At 29.8% G+C, this 22,025-nt stretch overlaps 2 protein-coding genes across 2 annotated transcripts in view; both read left to right on the top strand.

Moving 5' to 3' along the window:
- Nucleotides 1–5,960, top strand: part of LOC105113876 (mitogen-activated protein kinase kinase kinase YODA) — a 7,697-nt gene extending 1,737 nt beyond the window's left edge. The window contains exon 2 of the mRNA XM_011010228.1: nt 5,335–5,960. Coding sequence (XP_011008530.1) covers nt 5,335–5,768 — 434 coding nt within the window. The 3' untranslated portion in view covers nt 5,769–5,960. The remainder of the gene's footprint in view (nt 1–5,334) is intronic.
- An 11,799-nt stretch (nt 5,961–17,759) lies between these two features.
- Nucleotides 17,760–21,002, top strand: LOC105113875 (PI-PLC X domain-containing protein At5g67130-like). Its single transcript, XM_011010227.1, has 9 exons — nt 17,760–17,983; nt 18,099–18,185; nt 18,299–18,421; nt 18,519–18,656; nt 19,417–19,515; nt 19,624–19,927; nt 20,128–20,351; nt 20,446–20,532; nt 20,671–21,002. The coding sequence occupies exons 1-9, from the start codon at nt 17,978–17,980 to the stop codon at nt 20,842–20,844; spliced, it is 1,242 nt and encodes a 413-aa protein (XP_011008529.1). The 5' UTR covers nt 17,760–17,977; the 3' UTR covers nt 20,845–21,002.
- Nucleotides 21,003–22,025: the final 1,023 nt, after the last annotated feature.

Below are 22,025 nucleotides of genomic sequence, written 5' to 3'. Positions count from 1 at the left end.
TAAAAATATATATATATATATATATATATATATATATATATATATATATATCGAATCGTCTGTGGCTTCCCAAGTCTGATCTATTTCTTATGTTGATTCCATGAACGATCTTCACGAAGCCTTGTAGATCAAGGTGATTCCATTGTTTTGTGATCAAATCGAAATTTAGTATTAAATGAGATGGTATGCATATGTGCATAAAATAAATATATTTAATAATTTTATAATTATAAATCAATACTAAATAAGTAATAAAAACTAAATATATGATGAAATTAATATTTTATAACGAAAAAAATTGTATTAGTAATAAAAAACTTAGAGATTGAATAAAATAATTTATAGTAATTTACAGTATTTTGTGAGGAAAGATACAACACTTTCCTCACATGAGTTAACTTTTTTGTTAATAAAAAATAAAAAAAATTAGAAAACTAAATTATTTATCAACTTAATATTAAAAAAAAATCAATATATGATTTTGAAAGGAAAAAAAACCTATCAGGAAAAATATTATAGCAATTGATAATATTTTATGAGAAAAATTATAGTATTTATCTTAATAAAATTGATAAAAATAATTTTAGAAAAAAATATAAAAAACCATTTATAAAAATATTGTAGCAATCCACAATGTTTTACGAGAAAAAATAAAACACTTTTCTCTTATGATTTAGTTTTATTGTAATTATAATTTTTAACCAACTTAATATTAAAAAAAAATTAACAAAGATAATTTTAGAAAAAATCATATGGAAAAACATTGTAGTAATTCACAGTGTTTCAAAGAAAAAAAAATACAAAGCTAAATTCCCAACTAGCTCAATATTAAAAAAAAAATCGATAGAGAAAATTTTGGAAAAAAATAAAAAAAGGAAAAAAAAAGGAAAAATAGACATGTTGGAAACACTATATCAATTCACAGTGTTTTGTGATGAAAGTTATAATACTTCCTCACATGATTTAACTTTATTTGTAATTACTTGTAATTATAATTCTTAACCAGTTTAATATTAAAAAAATAAAATTAACAAAGAAATTTTAAAAAAAATGATAAGGAAAAAAAACCTATGTAGAGAGACATTGTAGCAATTTACAGTATTTGTAAGGAAAGATACAGTGCTTTTTCTACATAATTAAACTTTATTCCAAAGTTAAATTCTAACCAAATCAATATTAAAAAAATAAAATCCACAAAGATAGTTTTGGAAAAAAATATTACAAAAAAACAAATGCTGTAACAATCCACAATAATTTATGAGGAAAGTTACAATGTTTTTCTCATATATTGTAATTGTAATTTTTAACCAGCTCAATATTAAAAATAAAATCAACAAAAATAAATTTGAAAAAAATCATAAAAAAATTCATATAAAGAAACACTATAGCAATCCACAATATTTAAAAAAAAATTACAAAACTAAATTCTCAACCAGCTCAATATTAAAAAAATAAAGTCAACAAATATAATTTAAAAAAATCATAAAAACAATAAAATAAAAAAATCATGTGGAAAAACACAGTAGCAATCCATAATATTTTAAGGAAAAAAATTATAAAGCTAAATTTTTAACCATTTCAATATTAAAAAAGTAAAATTGGCAAAGATAATTTTGAGAGAAAAAAATATTATAACAATTTACATTAACATGTGAGGAAAACTACAACACTTTTTCCACATATTTTAACTTTATGTATAATAATATCATGATAATATAATGGATGTGAGTGAACAATAGTCCCCACACCCTTTAGCTAATAACATGATATTTTTTTTTCTTGAAATTATTGTTTTTAACTATACGAGATAAACGATAACAAAATTAAGTTCAATTAAAAAGAAAAAAATTTCACCAAACTTGTAAATCAGAGCAACTTGGATTATCCTAATAAATAATAAATCATTTTAATCTAGTAAAAAGTTAAAATGAAAAGAAATAAATTACAAGATCGAATTTTTAATTACATTATTATTAAAAAAATAAATAAAAACAAATTTAAAAAAAATAATAAATTAAAAAAAAATAAAAAAATAATACATTATAAATTACTATTGTAATTCACAATACAATAAATATGAATAAACAATAATTTTTATATACCATTTAACTTGTCTATTAATGAATGTTGGAATATTATGCAATATTTGTAAGAGTGATGAGTTGAAGCTACATTTATGAGATTGTAAATATTATGACTATAATTATTTATAAAATAAATTTAAAAACAAGCTATATTCCAATTTATTTTACAACTGACTTAGTCGGCACTATTTTCTTTTTTGAATACTCATTAGATTTTGGTTATTTTAATTTTTCTTTTTAATTTCATCAAGTTTTCATAATTTTAATTTATTTTACATTCTATGATTTATTCAAAATATCAAAAAAATCTTGATGTTAAATTGATATTTGATTCTATAAAATATAATGTAATTTTATCAATTAAAAAATTTAAACAATAGGATCAAATTTAACATGAATGAAAAGGCCCTTTTTCTTTTTTAATGTTCATGGGCGTAAAAACTTCAATTTGATGCATGATTTTTTTTTATTTTTTTATCCTTATATCTTACACCCAACATTCTAGCCACAGGAGATCGCCGACAAAATCAACCAATAGATGACTCATCACTTGTCTGTCTAACTAGGCACCGAGAAGTCTATTGTCTAAATAAATTTGGAAAGCAACGCCTTGTCTACTAATTAAAAATATTAGATGCATGGACATCTACTTTCACGAATATATGCATGGACATCATTTAAAAAAATAAAAAAAAATCTTTTCATTTTTTTTATTAAAATAGCATTTTAACAGCTTTCCAATTAAATCATTGCTTTTAAAAAGATTATATTTTTTTATGATGGTATTATTGAGTGATTCATGAATAATTATGAATTAGTCTAATTTGTGAAATTTTTAAAATGATTTTCTCAATAATATCGAGTAAGAATAAAATATTTATTTTTTGTATAGTTGCTTCAAATTTATTATTCTTACAACTTTTAATATACATGCATGGAATGACAATGATTTTCTAATTTTTTAATTAAAACTTGCTTCAACAATTATAATAATTTTTTATTTAAACCATGCATGAAACTTATTAAAAGAATTGTTTAGTTGTTAAAAGAAAGAAATTACATGAATCAAAAAGAAAAAACAATTCTCCTTTATAATCTTATTTTTTTTATATTTCTTATAAATATCTATCTTTATTATTATAAAATCAAATAAAAAATAGATTTAAAAAATTCCCCACAGCGGCGTTCTATGTGGTTGCATATGAACACATTTAATTGTCAACTTCCTTCCACTCTCCTCTAATCTATAAACCCCCCCTCTCTCTATATATATATAAATGACTTCCATAGGACTCAAGAAGGTTCCCAAAGTGTTTGACTTTTCCATAAGATCAACGCATGGCATAAATATATTACTTAAATGTAATTATTTTAAGCAATTATAATAGAAAAGGCTATGAATATATTTTATGAAACACAAACAACCACGGTAAATTATTTAAACTGAAATTGAGAATGTGATTGAAATTATATATTTTTTTAAATTTAAAAATTTTTATTTAAAATTATTTTTTTATTTTTTTATATTTTTTTGAAACACTAATATTAAAAATAATTTTTAAAAATTAAAAAAATATATAATTTTAATATATTTCTAAATAAAAAATACTTTAAATAAAAAATTTATGTTAGTTAGAGACACTTCCCTGGTGAAAGTCTCTGGCTCCTTTCATCTTCTTAATTATGAAGCATCCCAGCTAGAAACTTGAGTCCATGATGTCACTCATTGCTAGCTTTTAGATTATCAATGCTCTTAGTAGGACTCACCTTGTCTAGGAATTTAATTTTGAGGGTTTAGACTGATTGGTGAATGATTTTGTTTCTTTTATACATATATATTATTGTTAGAGATTTAAATGAAAAGTATTTTAGTTTAAGTAAGTGATCATCCCTACCACAAGATCTTAAAATTAATAAAAGGACCGCACGTACAATTTATTCTAATTATTTAATTATATTAGAAGATAAAATATAATAATCAAATCGCCCAAGCCTGGTCTATTTCTTTAATTGGCTCCACGGTCCATATCTTCAAGATGCATGACTTTTCCATAAGATCAACACGTGAGTTCTATATAATCAACACATGACATAAATGTGTTACTTGAATGCAATTATTCTAGATTATTATAGTAGAAAATGCCATGGATAGATGCCATCAAACGCATTTAACAATCATTACATATAAGACTCTCTCTTAATGTTTTTATCAATAGCTTCGACGGGGACAAAAGAAGATTCTGCATGCTTTATTTTTTCTTCAAATCTACTAATATAAAGTTTTTGAAATCTGAAATATTTATTCTCAATTTTAAAGATTAATTTCTATTTTATTATTAATTAAAAAAAAAATCAATCGTGCCAGGGTCATTGTTTTAACTCTTCAATGATTGGCGCTAGAATTTCCTCTTCTTCTTTTTTTTTCCTTTTTTTTTATAGAAAAATTGAATACAGCGGATCTAATATTAAAAAACCGAGTGAATATAAAACACGTGTTTGATGTTTTGTGAATATTAGACACGGCTGATCTCTAACCACGCGGTCCGTATTCATATCGGAAGAGCTCCCCTATAAAAACCCTCGCTTTCCAATTTTTCCTTCCACAAAAAGAAACACACGCTTGTGATCCTTCCTTCTGTCATGGAGTGGGTAAGAGGGCAGTGTATTGGATCCGGCAGTTCTTCTAGGGTTCATCTTGCAACCCTCAAACAACATCCGTCGGTGCTGGCAGTGAAGTCTTGCGCAGAATCTGCCACCAGTCTACTCGAGAACGAGAGGGAAGTTGTCACGGAGCTTGGTTACTGTCCACAAATCATCCAATATTTCGGCGACAGCCATACTGTTGAAGAAAACAACGAGCGTCTATACAATCTGTTGTTGGAGTACGCTAAAGGGGGCAGTTTATCACAAAAACTCAACAAATTTGGTTGCTTTCAAGAGCGAGATGTCCAAGATTATGCAAGATCGATTCTTAAGGGTCTGCGTCATATCCACGCCAAGGGTTTTGTTCACTGTGACTTGAAACTTGATAACATATTGTTGTTTGAGAATGAAGAAGTAAAAATTGCAGATTTTGGGTTGGCAAGGAAAGCAGGAAAGGCACAGGGGAGAGCGGAAATTAGAGGGACTCCTCTATATATGGCCCCCGAGTCAGTGAATGACAATGTGTACGAATCAGGGGTTGATATCTGGGCTCTTGGGTGTGCTGTTATTGAGATGTTGACAGGGAAACCAGCGTGGAGTTGCAAACCAGGGACCAATATGTTTGTATTGTTGATCAGAATTGGGAAAGGTGATGAATTGCCAACAATACCTGAAGAATTGTCCCAACAAGGCAAAGATTTTCTGTCGAAGTGCTTTGTCAAAGATCCTAAACGAAGATGGACTGCTGACATGCTTCTGGAACATCCTTTTGTTGCTGATCAAGGGAAGGGCACTGTTCCATTGAGAGAAGAAATTGAAGTGCCATCAACTTCACCAAGATGCCATTTTGATTTCCCAGATTGGGTTTCAATTCAATCACCATCACCAAGATCGGAGTTTTTGTCCGATGATGGAGTGGGATTAGTCTTTTCTTCATTAAATTCTTCTTCTTGGATCTCAGCAGCAGATAGAATCCGGCAACTCGCGAGTGATCAATGTTGCAATTGGTCGGATTCTGGATCCTGGGTCGCTGTTAGGTGAGCCAGAGTCAAAGCAGAGAAGGAGATTCAAGCAATTGGGAAGATAACTTTTCATTAACATCGACCTGTTGATATTATTCATTTAATTTTTTTTTTTTACAGTCACGATTGAAGGCTCAACGGGTTGAGCTCCCTGTACAGATTTTTCTAATTTTTTTGCTTTGAAATACAATTTAATTGCTTCACCAAGAAAGTTGATCCCTCTTTTTTCCCTTACAGCTGCTATTATTGAATATGGTTGTCATAAAAAAAAAATTATAATTATTTTAACAGTCGAGGGCATGAATCTCTGCCCTGCAAATGATAGCTATGTAATCTTTTTCTGGGTTTTCTAGAGGCATAAAGAAAGCTTTTAGGTTTGATTCTTCCTTTTCTATGTTAGGAGAGAATTTAGTAAGATCGATTGACTAGATTCGAAAGTATTTTCCTTTTCTTTTTTCTTAATCCGATGTGAAATTGCCAATTTGGTTAAATTAGGAACTTTTCTGTTGCCAGTGAGAAAAAAAAATATTTTATTTCTTTCCGTCTTCTAATGGGAAAAGGCCCAACTTGTTAGACCTGATGAAGAATCAGGGAAGCATCCTGGAAATTGTTCTCTAAGATACCTTGGTGGGCACCGCCGTCGTGACCCAATGGCATTCGTCAGGAACAGCAGTGGTAATTTCTCTCCCAATCCGAAGACTGAGGCAACGCCGAAAGAGACCAAGTATTCTATGTGAAAACAGGCCAAGAAAGTCACCGCAGTTTGTTCACGACCGGCGGCGTTTGCTGAAGAGTTTTGTCACCACCACCTCTGTCGTTTCCATAATCGTAACCCCATTTAAAAGAAGAAAAAAAAATATAAATGATTAAGAAGATTTGATGGGACCGTACAACTTCATAGTAGATCAGATGGAAAGTTGAAAGCAATGCATCAATCAGTGGCATGGTATAAACAATAATTTATTTATTTATTTATTATTAAAATTTATTTGGTCCCGAATATATTCCACATTTTACACGAGGGAACATGCCCATTGATTTGAGAAGGACGCATGGCCATTTGGAGCATGCGGTCATTGAAATACTATAGTGCACACGTGGGCCTTTACATCAGGCAACATGTTTGGTCACAACAACTTATATTGACTTTCCTTTGCGTTGAAATTATTTTATTATTTTTTAGGTCGAAAAGGACAGAGAACTCTCGTAGGCTCTACGCGTTTCCAAGTTCTTAAGAATGGATTTCTTGCACTCAGCTAAAACGAGCCCGAAATCTAAACATAAGTTCGAAGCAAAGTCTCGAAAAACTCAGGTCGATCGGGCGGCGTTGCCTAAGCACCTGCAGTCCGGATTGAGCCCTGCTTGCTGCTTATACAAATCTGACTGCCCACAGACAAATCTAGAGGTAAATTAGATTTTATCTCAGATTGGCTTAAAGCTACAACCACAAGCAACTTTACCAAGCTATTTGGTGCCCTTTTTATTGATTGGTTTCATTAAGGGTCTATTATTTACCATAAAATATTTTAAAAATAAAAAGAATATTTTATACACAAGATATTTTTTAATATTTGACTTGAAAAATATTTTTTTATATTCAAGATAGTAATGATGGAAAAATAATGATAATGATAATAGAAATATAAAAATAGTTGAAAATTTAGTAAGTTAATCACTATTCATAAGATATTTTATGAATTGAAAATAATTCCCAACAAAAAAAAATTAAATTTAAAGGATGACTGTAAAATATTTTTTTATTGATTAGTTTTTTTGTAAAAATACCTTGCAAGAAATAAATATGGAAAAATATTTTATAGAAATAATAAACATGGAGAAATTTATAAAATATTTCATGTAAAATATTTTATAAAATACAATCAAACATAAAATCTAATTTAATTTTCTGGATGTTTGTGAAGAACATACAGGATCTTCATGTGGGATTCCCTTGCTCATTTTTATTTCCTTTCTTTAAAGAAAAACAAATTTCTTGATTTACAAAGAGAAAAGAAGCGGACAATGAATTTATTTAAGCATGAATCTAGTCTCGTGGTTAGAAAAATAAATTAATAAGAAATCCCACCGACGAATCCTGCATGCATTTTATTTGATTTTCTTATTCTAATGGGTCCAAAATCTTCTCTGACAATCAACTACAGGTACTTTGCCAGTTGCCTCTTCTTTCTTTTTTTTTTGGCAGATTTACTCATTTTACCTGGTTGCCATATGAATATTGTTTCTTGATTGATAGAACTTTAGTTGCCTGCAAAACCTAGCTTGCTAGTTTAAATATTATTGTGAAAATACTATAATAATTACTGGTGAATATTGCAGAAGAAACACAAGATTTAATGTGTTTGAAAGTATACCTCTTACTGCAACTCCATCTATGACTACTGTACATAGTAATCTAAAAATATCTCCTAATAATTTATATCCGTTCATTACTGTCATAACACATTTATTTAGCTTCAATACTCCATTTTTAAACTTGAAATCCAACCCCTTATGGTTTATGGTCTATAAAGTGAGTAATGAAATTTAATTCTTTATCAAATCTAGAATATGTTTAACATCACACAAATTCTAACAATACCATTAAATATTTTAATTTTAACATTCCATATTCTTAAAACTTTGCTTGGATTATCATTACCCATTAGAACTGAATCAAAATTAACAAACTTGTAGATATTTAACCGATATTTATTTAATTTCATATTATAAGAATATACTGAAAACAATGTCCAAGAATTTATGAGATGATCTGAACTAGATGAAATATAAATCATATCTCCATCGCCGATCTTTCAGTCTGTTTCCACTATATTCATAGACTTTGATAAACCATTTTTGTTCTCTGTATCTCCTTCTTTTTTTTCTCAGGATATTCTCATTTTATATGCCTTGTTTTTTTCGCACTTATAACACTATATGTCCCTCCTTTTCCTAGATTTGGACCAAACTTTATTGTTTCTCAATTCATTCCAGGATTTGTTTCTCCTACACTTTTGATTACTCCTTACCACTAGTCTTTTGTCTTGTGAATTTTCATCGCTAGCTTTCTTTTTTAAATTAAAGCTTAATAGGACACTTGTGATCTCTTCTAGTACAAGGGTTTCCTTCCTCCACATTAGAGTTGTAACCACATTTTTGAATGTAAAGGAAGTAGATAAGGAATTCAATAACATCAACGTCTTATCTTCATCGTCGAATTTCATATCAATTTCATTCGAATAATTAATAATCTAATTGTACACATTAATATACTGATTCAAATTTGTGCCCTCCGACATCTTAAGACCAAACAATTTTTGCCTAAGATAGAGTTTGTTTAACGATGATGTGGACATATGTTGACTTTTTAGTTTTTCCCAAACTTTCACTAGCAATTCCTCATCCATGACATGATACATCACATCATCATGTAGACAAAGCCTAATAGTTGCCACAATCGTCGCTTTTAATTCCTGCCAATATATGTCATTCATAACTTCCAGTTGTTTTTCATATAAAGCCTTCATCATGCCTTATTGGACCAGTATATCTTTTATCATTCTTTGCCATAATCCAAAATTTCCAAATCCATCAAACTTAACCATATTGAATTTTGGAGAAGAAATCATTGACATCGTAGACAGGTTTTGATGCTAATTGTTGTAAAAAACTTGTGATAATTGATACGACCAAAAAATTGATATTTTTGTCCCAAGTGCAAGAGTGTCGAAGTAATAAATAACCCGGCAAGACCGAGGTTGAACCATAGGGAGGTTAATTGTATAAATTATAAATAATAATAATATAACAACAATAACAATAATAATACTAATAATACTACTAATAATAGTAATAGTAATAATACTAGTAATAATAATAGTAGTAGTAATAGTAGTAGTACAGAAGAAGAAAAAGTTGATGAGAACTTTGAAATGAAATATTAATGTAAGGATTAAACAATGATAACAACAAATGTTAAGGTTAGAGGATCCATTAATAATATATCAAACAAATATAGTATAAACTCTTATTACTCAAATAAAAACCACACACAAAGGAGGTTCCAATCAGATTACCAATTGTTAACATAATTACATTAATTATCTTATTTAATTATGCTAATACTTGTAAATGTTGTCAGGCATTCATGATTATAACTTATGTTAACAACAAATCAAGTTCCTTTCATAGCTCAGGTGTCGGTTATACCATACAGTATGAACTATGAAAGTGCCAAGCATTTGTTGTACCAACTGTTATACAACATAAATCAAGATTAATCATTTAACAAGCAAAGTATTAAAGAGTGAACAAGATAACAAATACAAAACATATTAGTATCAAACATTAAAGTCCATATTAAGTTTACACTATACTTATTCTTACACCATTAGTGTAACCTTTTCACCTTGACATAACTAACTTAGCTAGACATAATGAAAGAAAGAAAAATAAATAAACAAAACAAGAACATAAACAAGATAAAAGTTAACTAAGTAAAGGAAAGGAAATGAAAGGCATAAACTTGATATTAATGAAAGCAAAGCATAAACATTACAAAAAATACAAAGAGAGAAAGGAAGAGCATGATCTTGATCTGGAAACCAAGATGCCTAAATGCATGGCAAATGCCTCCTTTTATAGGCCAAAATTAGGAACTATTGATTTGATGACTAATTGATGAGTGGGTGGCCAACTCTTGACTTGGTGACAATCCTTATCTTCTCTTGTCTGCCCAAAACGTCATTGATAACGTCAAAATTGGAGCCAGTTGCAAACATGAAAGTTGTAGGCAATTGTCTCAGCTTTCTTGTGTAAAAACTTCAGCTCATTTGGACAAATGTCATTGATAACGTCAGAATTGAAACCACTTGAAAATATAAAAGTTGTAGAAAATTATGTCAGTTTTTTAAGGTAAAGAATTCAGATTATTTTGACTTCTAGAACTCCAGATATGACCAAAATACCGAACAGTGCTCGGGCTGGAAGACAGATTCGGGCTTCTTTGTTGTTGCTACAATTTGGACTTGATAATGGCCTTTTTAGTTAGGAGCCTAACCACCCAAAAGTCCAATCACCTAAGGGGTAATAAGAATTTTTTAGTAATACTCTTTTACCGTACCACAAGGGTGTTATTTTCACTATATGTTGTTCCACTCTGCTTTGCCTCACTCCAACATTTATCTATAAGTAACAAACTACAACAAATATTAATGGAAACAAGTAAAAAAAACCTTTTTTTATGTAGATAAATAACGAGGGGGTTTAGAAGGTGCTTGGAAGTGTGGTAACAATTGTCTTTCAAAATGCTTTTAACTTGGAAATGCATTAAAATAATTTTTTATTTTTAAAATTTATTTTTAATATCAGTATATCAAAATAATTTAAAAACATAAAAAAATATTAATTTTAAACAAAAAGATTGAAATTTTAACCAATTCCTAATTGAAACGCAATACCAAATAGAGTGGCTTAATGCTTACAATACCAGTAGCCATGTTGAGCTAATAGTAAGATAGATATAGAGATGTTAATGTAACATGGACAACAAAAACCAAAAACAGTGTAGTAAAATATGAGCTTCGCTGCAAAGTTCACAACACCATTTTTGTTACCAATCTTAAGAAGTCCATTCCATCTTGTACAATAAATTTATATAACATTATGCTTTACAAGCATGAATCAATATCCCATTCATCATCACACAAATTCTTCAATATTTTTCTCTAATTGATATGATGGAATAACAATAAATTAGAGGACAATGCTATTTAGTTTATGGAGCATTGAATTTATACCTTTATGCTGATTATGGGTTTTTAAGGTCGACTTTCACCCTAAAGAATCAAGGAAAACAAAGAGAGAATACAAAACCCCACTATAAATCAAGAAAAGCTAGTAACATCATTAGAAATATAAACAGGTCTAGTATGCTTTAGCAATATAATTGATTCAAATCAATACCATAAAAAAGCTAGTAACATCCATTTTTGTTTCATTAACTGTGTTCATTTTCTATGTAATTAGTCTTTGTACAATTGTATGATGATGTTTTAGGGACAAAATCATCTAGTCTAGACAATTTAAATGGAAATGAAAAGACAAACATTATGGAACAATCTATATCTCTGTTAGAAGCATGCTATACCAAAAGCATGAAATCCATTTCATTATTTACGAGATCTAACTAGTTAATACTTTGTGCTTCTATATCTAACTACGTGTGTCCTAAATAGGCATTAAAGGACTCTTTTTATTTCTCACTTCCTATAGTTAGGCTACCACAAACAATATTGGGTTGACCCAAATATGGTATTAATTACTTATCTTACTTTTCTTACCATGAAAGACTTACTATAAACTCTTTATGTAAACAAATCTTTGTATGGTCACCTTCAAAAAATCCATAATCCTTATTAATAGAAGCTTGTCTTTATGATCAATCACCTTTAAAGGATTCAAAATTCTTCTTCATGCAAACATATCTTCATGACTAGTCACCTCTAAAGAATCTAAGATCCTTTTCTATAGAAAGATGTCTTTATGGTTGGTCACCTCTATAGGATCCATCCTTTTCTATAGAAAGATGTCTTTATGGCTGGTAACCTCTATAGGAACATCCTTTTTCATGTAAAAGCATCTTCATGACCAACTATAACAAAATGCCCTACCTTATCCTATCATGACTTGAAATAACTTATTGTTTAAGCGAAGTATAGGATTGGTCTAAGCATATAAAATTCATCAATCAAAAGAATCACCTCTACTAAACAAGTTTAACCTTTAGGAAAAAAAATTATAATCCTTACACTCGGTCTATAAGTTAAACTCCTTAGAAAGCCTTTCAATAGACATAGATTACTTCACTTAATGGATAATCTAACTCTAGCTCAAGTTGAGGAGACACCATTGCAGTCAAACTTAAATATTTGATCTTACATGACAAAAACTCAATAGCTTTTATACGAGCTAAAAATGCTTTTCTATGCAAGAAACCTGGGTTAGCCAACCATTTTAATGCACAATAACCACATCATAAAGGATTTAATGTTTAATAAAAGAAAAACATAAATGAACATGACAATAGCGATAAGGTAGTATAAAATAAACCTAGATTGAGTAATATTTGGTATACATTGTTAAAACCCCTACAAGAATGGGCTAAAAAATCATAAAAAAGGTATACAATAAGCAAAATCAAATTGTCTTTACCAAAAAGGCCTATGTTATGGGATTCTACCTGACGAACTTCAAATCATGAATCTCCCTTCCTCATAATAGTAGTACTAGACCAGACTATCCAATATGGTCTTATTATGCAAGGTCCTTCATAATCAATTCCCTTCCCTTCAAGTGCATTCTCTTATATTTTTATAAATGAAGAACAAAAGATCTAAGACAAGTCGACTTGGATCCCTAGGGACAAATTAAAAAAAATAAACTCTACTCATTATATCAATTAACTTGTTCACTATGATGGTTAGCAAAACATTTGTCCATTCGTACATGGCTAGGAGCTTCTTAGAAGAATATTTAAGAGCCTTCAACCAAGAAATTACAATCTAGGTTTCCTTGGCCTTCATACAAGCCTAGTTACTCTCACTTTCTAAACTTGTATATGCTAATTCTAGTTCTTCAACTTATTGACGAATAGAAAAAACATATTGGTCTACATTCCAAAGGTTCTTGTTAATTGTCGCTAATTGTAATGCTTAAGTATTTTTCTCCTACATGATTTTCTAATAAAAATTCTTGGGAGATTCAAAGTTAGGCTTTTAGTTTCACTTATGTCTCCCTCGTACACCAACAAGATTGAAGGCTCCCTTTATATTTAATATTGGCTCAAGTATATTGTATAAGCTCAACCTCCAAACACTTAGCGAGGCAGGCCTATATTTGAAAAGACTATAAATATCTTTCTATAAGAAATAAAAAATTAGCAAATAAACAAATAAAATATAAATACAATTTATATAGAGCACCGTTTGTATACAAAGCTCTAGTTGGTGGGCGAAAACTACTCTTGTTCCATTGCTTTAAGTAAAAAAAAAAAAAATAGACTTTTGTTCCATTGCTTTAAGTAAAAAAAAAAATAGACTCATTTCTTGAATGTGCTAATCATGGGTTTGACATTCTCCTTCCATAAAAAAAAGGTTATCCTGGAGCAAGATTATTAACATTCTTGTTTATCATAAAACTGTACTTAAATAGTAACACTAAATGAGTATGTTATTCCTCTAGGATCAAGTATATTCAAGTCTATGCTTAAAAGACTATATACGCAACATAGTCAACTAAACTGAATTTAACATTAGTACTTAAATTATATATATATATATATATATATGTGTGTGTGTGTGTGTGTGTGTTTGATTGTATATATATTAATAATGAATCTAAATCAAGTGATGAGAACATAAAGAAAATATTACTTTGGATTTAGTTGGCGTCTTTAAAGAAAATGAGTTTGGTAAGCTAATAAACCAACTTCAATTCATAAGACCTCTTGTTCTTGATTTTAAGGATGCTAGTAAGACTAATAAAATGGTATGCAATTACTAGGTTTTGAGTCATAGAAATATAGGTGTAAGTATTGAGTTGAATTTTAGATAAATATTCCAAACCAAGCCTTAATTAACTAATGGAGTGAAATGATGACATATAACAAATTCATTAGAATACAAAGTGCATCGTTCAACCATAATCTATATACAATTACAATAAATGCATCCACTAGAATGTCAAGATACTTATATAAGGGTTTTATAAGAATTTTGATTCATTTGAGATCTTGAAGTTGATACACCCATATATATACACCAATATAGTAGATATTAACCCCTTTTAAGTTTTTTTTTTATTTTTATTTAAAAGTGAATAATATTTTCTTTTCAAAAATAAGTTTAGAATATTTTTAAAATATAAGTCAAAATCCTTTGAAATGATACAAACTTATTGTAAAATCCATGCAACACCTTTTTTAAAACATGTCAAAGTATTTTAGTTTTTTTCTAAAACAAAATGCTCAAGTATTCTTAAGGATTTTTTTTTGTATACAAAAAAACTTTTTATATTTTTTTTTAAGAAATGTTTGGTTTTTATTTTTTATATTATTTTTTTAAGCTTTATTAGACAAAGACTCAATTTTCTTTATAATAAAACCGCCAAAACAGGCATACAACAATGCTTGTAAAACACACACCTTAAAACAAAATTCCTTTTATCAAAGTGGCAAACCAAAAAGGGCCTTACCATATGACCCAATTTTAACCCGACTGGGTTAACTCGACACCTCTGTTTCAACCAGAAACCAAATTGAAGTCCATTGGTTTGATTTAAAAAAAAAACCCAGAATATAAACTTGAATCCAAAATGAATCAAACTTAAAAAACATAAAAAGTCAAAATATTTTGGTTGAAACAAATCAAAGCCCAGGAAAAATAAAGAACACGAAGAAAATTCAATATAAACCTAGCAACATGACTCTTAAACAAGACCTGGTATGAATAATCTAAAGATATTAACATGTTGGAAATCATTCAAGGATTAATAATTTAGAACCCATTCACTTTGTTCATCCCTCACACATCATAATTTTATCAAAATAGGTTTTGGTTCAAAATTAAAACCCTAGAATAGCCAAACATTTTTCTCAATCTTTAACTTGTCCCTTTAGCTCTTATATGCTAAGTAATAAACTTGATTTCTAATGAATTCCAAAAACATCTTTAACTTCTCCTCCCTTCTTGATTTTCAAGATAATTATAGGGCTTTGCTAGGGCTTTTTATGGAGTTAATCAAGGACTAATTATTATTTATCAATGATTTTCCCTCTAATAAAAAATAAATGAGTCTTGGGTATGTATTTACAGTTGTAAGCTTCTTACCTTGCTAGTTTTACAATGGTCATTTTGCAACAAACTTGATTTTGTAGATTTTGGTGGTTTTGATAAACTTGGAGACTAGTAAGTTATTTCTAGCCTTTTGATCTTGAGAGAAATATGGTCAAATAAGAACTCATTGAAAAGGCTTGAAGTGTGAACACTAAAAAAAAAGCAATGGTTTTGTAAAGTAGGTGTGTCACAATCAAGGTTGATTGGATTGATTATTTTCGAGACTTCATCGAAGAGACTTTAACATCATCATCGTTGAAGACTATTTAAAGTTGGTAGAGACGCTGCACACCTTTTGTTTGGATCTAACTTTGATTGATTAGGAAGTTTGCAGGTTCATATTTATTTGTTTGAAGGTGCCAACTTGATTAGCCTAGAATTTATCAATGTAATGATGGCTAATTAGAGACAAGATGTTGTTATGTTTGTTGAAGAAAATAGAATGTAAGTATTTAATGAGAGTACCTGATCTTTGTGAAATGGGTGTTTCTCAGTCAAATGGTAGTAGTTAAATCTCCTAAAGTGGGTGGAGACATCATATTCATTCGCCTAAAGATGTCTACTCGATCGTCAAAACTGTCAAAGAGAGAAGATGAATAGTAGTTGAATGATATGTCATTCGATCTCTTATTAAATCTAAGTGATGTGTCATCCAGATTAGACTCTAAACATTAGGATTTTTAATTTGGTATTTGATAAATTTCACTTCAGTCCATGTTCTTTCAATTTCTTTTAATTGCATCTATAATTACTTTTCAACTTTTAATTTCATGCAATTCCACCCTTTTCAAACTCAATTGTCACCCCTAAAGTGTAGTGCATTTTTAATTTGGTCCTTGGTTCTTGATTTATGCAAATTAACCCTCAATTAACTATTAAACTTTTAATTATTTTTAATTTGATCCCAAATTTTGCTAATTTAAGTGCCTGAAGTCTCATGACTTTTACAATTTGGTTCTTGATTTTGAATTTCTTCAATCAAGTCTCTAATTACCTATCAAATTTTGATATTTATGCAATTGACCCTTGATTTGATCAAATTAACTTTTTAAAATTATAATTTAATCCATTGACCCTTGATTTGATCAAATTAACTTTCTAAAATTATAATTTAATCCCCAAACATAAATTCTTTCCAATTAAAGACCCAATTGAATACAAAAACTAATTTTCTTTGTGTTTACAATTAAACCCTAAAAAAATCATATAAGTTGGTTTTTATATAATCAAGGAATTATTAGATATAGTCTAATATAATTAGACACCATTAGTCGCGTAACTAAGTTATTTCTCTAATTATGTTTTGAAATATGCTATTTTGCTAAAAAAAAAAAACAAATATAGAAAACATGTTAATTAAAAATAAAATAAAATAAAATAAAAACCTTCAACTCAACAACTTATTATTTTTCGTGTGGCCTTTGTTAACTAGTTTTAGTTCTATTAATCATTAAAGAAAGTATTTCCCAACATCTTATCGTAGAATTGTTCCATCCTAACCTTCTTTCTAGAATGGAGGACTGCTGAAATGATAGGTTCACACTTTCTCTTCTTCTTTTTGTTCTTGCTTATTGGAAATTAAAGGATAACAAATTAAAGTCATTCTATGAAAATTGCATGAGCAGGAACACTTGCATGCTCTTATACCACCATTCAAACAACGGCTTTAAATGTCAACATTCATCATGGTTTTTAATTATATTTTTCTTATGATCTCAATTGTTTGGCATAAGTCGTCTTTGATGCTTTTGCACTCAAGAAAAGTAAGAACTTGGAAAAATTCAAATATATAAATCAAAGAAGCTGCAAAGAATAAGACTACACACACACTCATTGTATTCAAACTCAAAATGAAGATGTGTAAATTATTCCACGGAAAAAATCATCATATGGTGATAAAAGTATTTGAGAAGAGGTGGCTAGGAACCTAAGAAAATTCTATTTAATACATGTTCGGGCTGCCAGCATGCATTTTTATTATTTCCTTTTTAATGAACCGTGTCCCACATTTGGCATAAATCAAGAATGAATCGCAAGCTGAGTTTTTTTTATTACTAATTTAGCATAAATCACTAAAAATAGGTGAAAAATATATAGAAGAAATAGAAGAAACCGAAACGAAACATCCAGACACTAGATGACAAAGAAGTTACACCTAACCTAACGACCAGGTCTTGTTTCCCTCTCTTACCACCAAATTCATATCTTCTGTCCATTTTCCTGTCATCGCCCCAAGGCCCGGGTTCTTGAATCTTTATAAAAATACTCACAGCCCCCCAATTATCCGTTTCTTTCCCTCTCTTTGCTTCTCTCGATATTATAGCGACATCCGGAAATGAAGGCAAGCTCAAATCTTCTTCATCAGAACCCACTCATCTCTGTATATTTTCTTGTGTATAACATATTTTGTTGTTTGCTTCTCCCTTTCGTTTCCCTTTTTTTTTTTTTTTTGGCAGGGATCAAATGTTTTCTCTAATCTTCTCCCCATCCAACTTCTCTTCATTCTCCTTTGTCTCTTCATCGCCTGTTCTTCCTGTCTCAAGGTCTTAATTTCCTTCTTAGTAGCCCAAGTTACTATCATTAGCTATCTTTCATTGACCGGAAAGAGAAACACGTGTTTATTTCATGTTCTTGATTTCTATGATCAATTAAACAGATAGGGGAGACATGTTCATCTAACAGCAACTGTGATGCCGGATTAAGCTGTCAAAGTTGTTCTGCTAATGGAAATACCCGACAGAGATGCACCAAGATCCAGCCATTAAGTCCAACATCGAAAGTTGGTCCTTTTTTTTTTTAATTCCTTTGGTGTTTAACTGCTACTCTAATTTTGTGATTTTTAATGTTTTGATGAAAAAAGATTTGCATTTGGTTAGGCCAAAGGTCTGGCATTCAACAAGTATTCATGGTTAACGACACACAACTCTTTTGCTCTAACTAATGCTCAATCAGATACGGGTACTGTTTTGATCTCAAATAGAAATCAAGAAGACACGGTTACGAGTCAACTTAAGGTAAGATTCTCAGTCTCTGCATTTGGTTTTTGACATTTTCAATTCTTGGAGATGAAAAAATGGAAGAACCCTTCTCTTTTTGACTTTTTAGGATAGTTTACCTTTTCTTCTTTATGTTGGACTGCCATATTCCGCCGTATTTTTCTTTTTTCTTACTTGGGTATGGTGTCAAATATTGATATCTGTATTGCACTGTTTTTTTTCTAGTTTTAAAAGTGTTTTAAAAAATAATTAATTTTTTTTATTTTTTATTTTAAATTAATATTTTTTAAATTTTATTAATTAATTTTTTTATTTTTTATTTTAAATTTTATTACTATTTTAATGCACTAATATTAAAAATAATATTTTAATATTTTTTTAATAAAAATATTTTAAAAAATAATCATAACTTCTAAACAGGCTTATAAGATTCCAAGAGATAAAGAGGGAATGTGTTGATTTTGTAGGGAAACTGGTTTGGTATACAACTATCAAAATAAAGGCAAAGGGGATCGGCATGCACTATTGATGATGCTGCATGTTTGCATTGCCTGGTTGGCCTAGCTATGATTTTTGTCCTTTGCTAGAAAATTAAGCTGGGCTTTGTTGTTTAGAGTCTTGGATTAAGCTGATGACCATTCCAGATAACTAAACTATTAATTTAATGCTTACTAAGCTAAATATGAAATGATCTTCGCCACATTTTCCTTCCCTTTTTTAAGCTTTCACAATTGACATTATTTATTTATTTTTTTCTGAGAGCTGAACTTTCTTGTAGAATGGGGTTCGAGGACTTATGCTAGATATGTATGATTTCATGAATGACATCTGGTTATGTCACTCCTTCAACGGCAACTGTTACAACTACACAGCTTTCGTATGTTGATCCTTCAATGTTGCTTAACTTTTACTGGCATCTATTTCGTGCTCGAAAGAGTGATTTTCTCTTTTATATTGACTGTGAACTAACCATGATTATCTCCAGCAACCTGCGATTGATGTGTTGAAAGAGATTGAAACCTTTTTGGCAGCAAATCCATCAGAGATTGTCACTATTTTTATTGAGGATTATGTGACATCCCCACAAGGCTTGACCAAGGTTTTTAATGCATCTGGCCTAGGCAGCTATTGGTTTCCTGTATCAAAGATGCCTAAAAATGGTGAAGATTGGCCAACTGTTGATGAAATGGTCCAGCAGAATCAGCGTTTAGTGGTCTTCACTTCCAAATCAAATAAAGAGGCTACTGAAGGAATTGCCTACAATTGGAAATATGTAGTAGAAAATCAATGTAAGTTCCATCTTCATGCCCCGTCAAAAAGTATCATCATTAACTAATCAAGGAGAAATACAGGGGAAAAAAGCTTATTATGTGATTTCTCTGTGCCTGTGAAGGTCAAACGTTTCAGTTTTAGGAGCCTGACAAAACATGGCTGATGTGGATATGTATGAGGTCATTTAAATCATTTGACGGTGACTTGAATAATGCAGATGGAGATGATGGGATGAAAGCAGGTTCATGTCCAAATCGAGCCGAATCATCTCCTATGAACACAAAAACGATATCCTTGGTTCTTCAGAATTACTTTCCAACTAATCCAAATGCAAGTGAAGTTTGCTTGGACAATTCAGCTCCACTAATTAGCATGACCAACACTTGCTATGAAGCAGCTGGCAAACGTTGGCCAAACTTCATTACTGTTGATTTTTATCAGGTACTTTGTTGATTTGCGTTGCAACAAACTTTAATCACAGGAAATGGAATTGCAAAGTAGTTTACCAACTGATGTTTTTGATTTGTTGTTCCAGAGGAGTGATGGTGGGGGAGCCCCAGAAGCTGTGGATGAAGCAAACGGACACCTTACTTGTGGATGTGACAATATTGCCTATTGCAGAGTATGTCACCACCACTATTTGCTTCAATTATATTATTAATTAGGGTTTGCTTGTCAGTCATATCTCATACCAATTTCCCATCTACCTATCATGATTAACTTCTAATGCCTCCAATAATATTGTGTCATTCATGGGCAGGCAAACGCTACATTTGGTACATGTGATGTTCCACCAGCTGCTCCCCCTCCACCTGCTGCTGCTGCTTCTGGGGGAGACTCACAAATTCCCTCCAACATTGCATCTATGGATAGCAAACCAGTCCAACTATGGTGGTTGTTGGGGGCAATTTCGATAATGACTCTCGTGCTGTGATTGTAATTATGCTGATTTGCTCATTTAGAAATATTTTTTGTCCTAAGTTGTCCTCGTATCATAATATTATCCATCATACACGCGGCATTATTTGACGATTATTGGCATTGATTTGTCGTTGCGTGGCAAACCATTAATTAGCAAATTATGTTGAAGCAGATGAATCTGATGTGTGGAGTAGCATTAATGAGTTTATCCTAAACAAAATTATACATTTCCCTCAAAACCTGCGTTCTGGTTTATGGCCTCCATGATTGAGTTCCATTTCATCAGACTCAGCATAGCTGTGATTGCAGACTGCAAACTCAAGGTCACTATTTAGAAAAGTTTTATTTTTTTTACTTTTATTTGATGTATTTTCAAGTTTGTTAATAGTAATAATAGTTATTAATATTAATATAGAAGTTATTCTTAACATAGATGAATATATATCAAAATAGTTCATACTTAATTGTTGTTTGAATCTTTTAACAAGTTTTGGTTTATGTTTTTCAATGATTCTAAAAGTTTTTAAACAAGTTTTGGTTTATGTTTTTCAATGATCCTAAAAGTTTTTATCTTCTTTTTTTTAAAAAAAAAAATCTATTTATAGCTTAATAGCTTGGTTCCATATATAAGATTCATTAGTTTTCATATATGGTTTTGCATGATAAAATCAATTTTGATATTAAATGTCTTCTTCCAATAAAAATATTTTGGGTCAAGACATTATTATAAAGTGACTTTAAAACTCTTTTTTTACTAATAAATTAGAAAATCTAGACTTTATTTTTCATGTTTTTTCCTCTCACTACTTCTCAACTTAATTTCATCATCATCTATTTAATAATGATTGCTTGAATTTACTCTATTCATCATTTCAAGTAAATGAATTTATTGTGCTTTTTTAAAAGGAAACAAGTTTTTAAAAAATATATCATTCATTTATTCTATTATTATATTAGGTTGAATACCCTCAATACTTGATTAGTATATAAAAATTAATATGCATTGCTATTATAAACATAACAAATAAAAATATAATCTATAATTTTAGGTTCTATCTTGATCTTTTTAAAACCAGATATCATCACATTAAGAAAACACCCTTACACTTTAAGTATTTATAGGAAGGTCTTCTTTCTTTTCACAACTTCTATGATATCTTTTCCAACTTCTAGTGAGATACATTCTTTATATAT

This window comes from Populus euphratica, unplaced genomic scaffold (assembly GCF_000495115.2).
Source record: "Populus euphratica unplaced genomic scaffold, PopEup_1.0 scaffold459.1, whole genome shotgun sequence".
Taxonomy (NCBI): Eukaryota; Viridiplantae; Streptophyta; class Magnoliopsida; order Malpighiales; family Salicaceae; genus Populus; species Populus euphratica.
This window is presented reverse-complemented; position numbering and strand designations above follow the sequence as displayed.

Bases quoted from the DNA above. Each gene is read 5' to 3' on its own strand.
- LOC105113875 (XM_011010227.1), top strand. The intron at 18,422-18,518 runs GTTGGTCCTTTT...GCATTTGGTTAG, and splicing joins CATTAAGTCCAACATCGAAA to GCCAAAGGTCTGGCATTCAA. The intron at 19,928-20,127 runs GTAAGTTCCATC...TGAATAATGCAG, and splicing joins ATATGTAGTAGAAAATCAAT to ATGGAGATGATGGGATGAAA.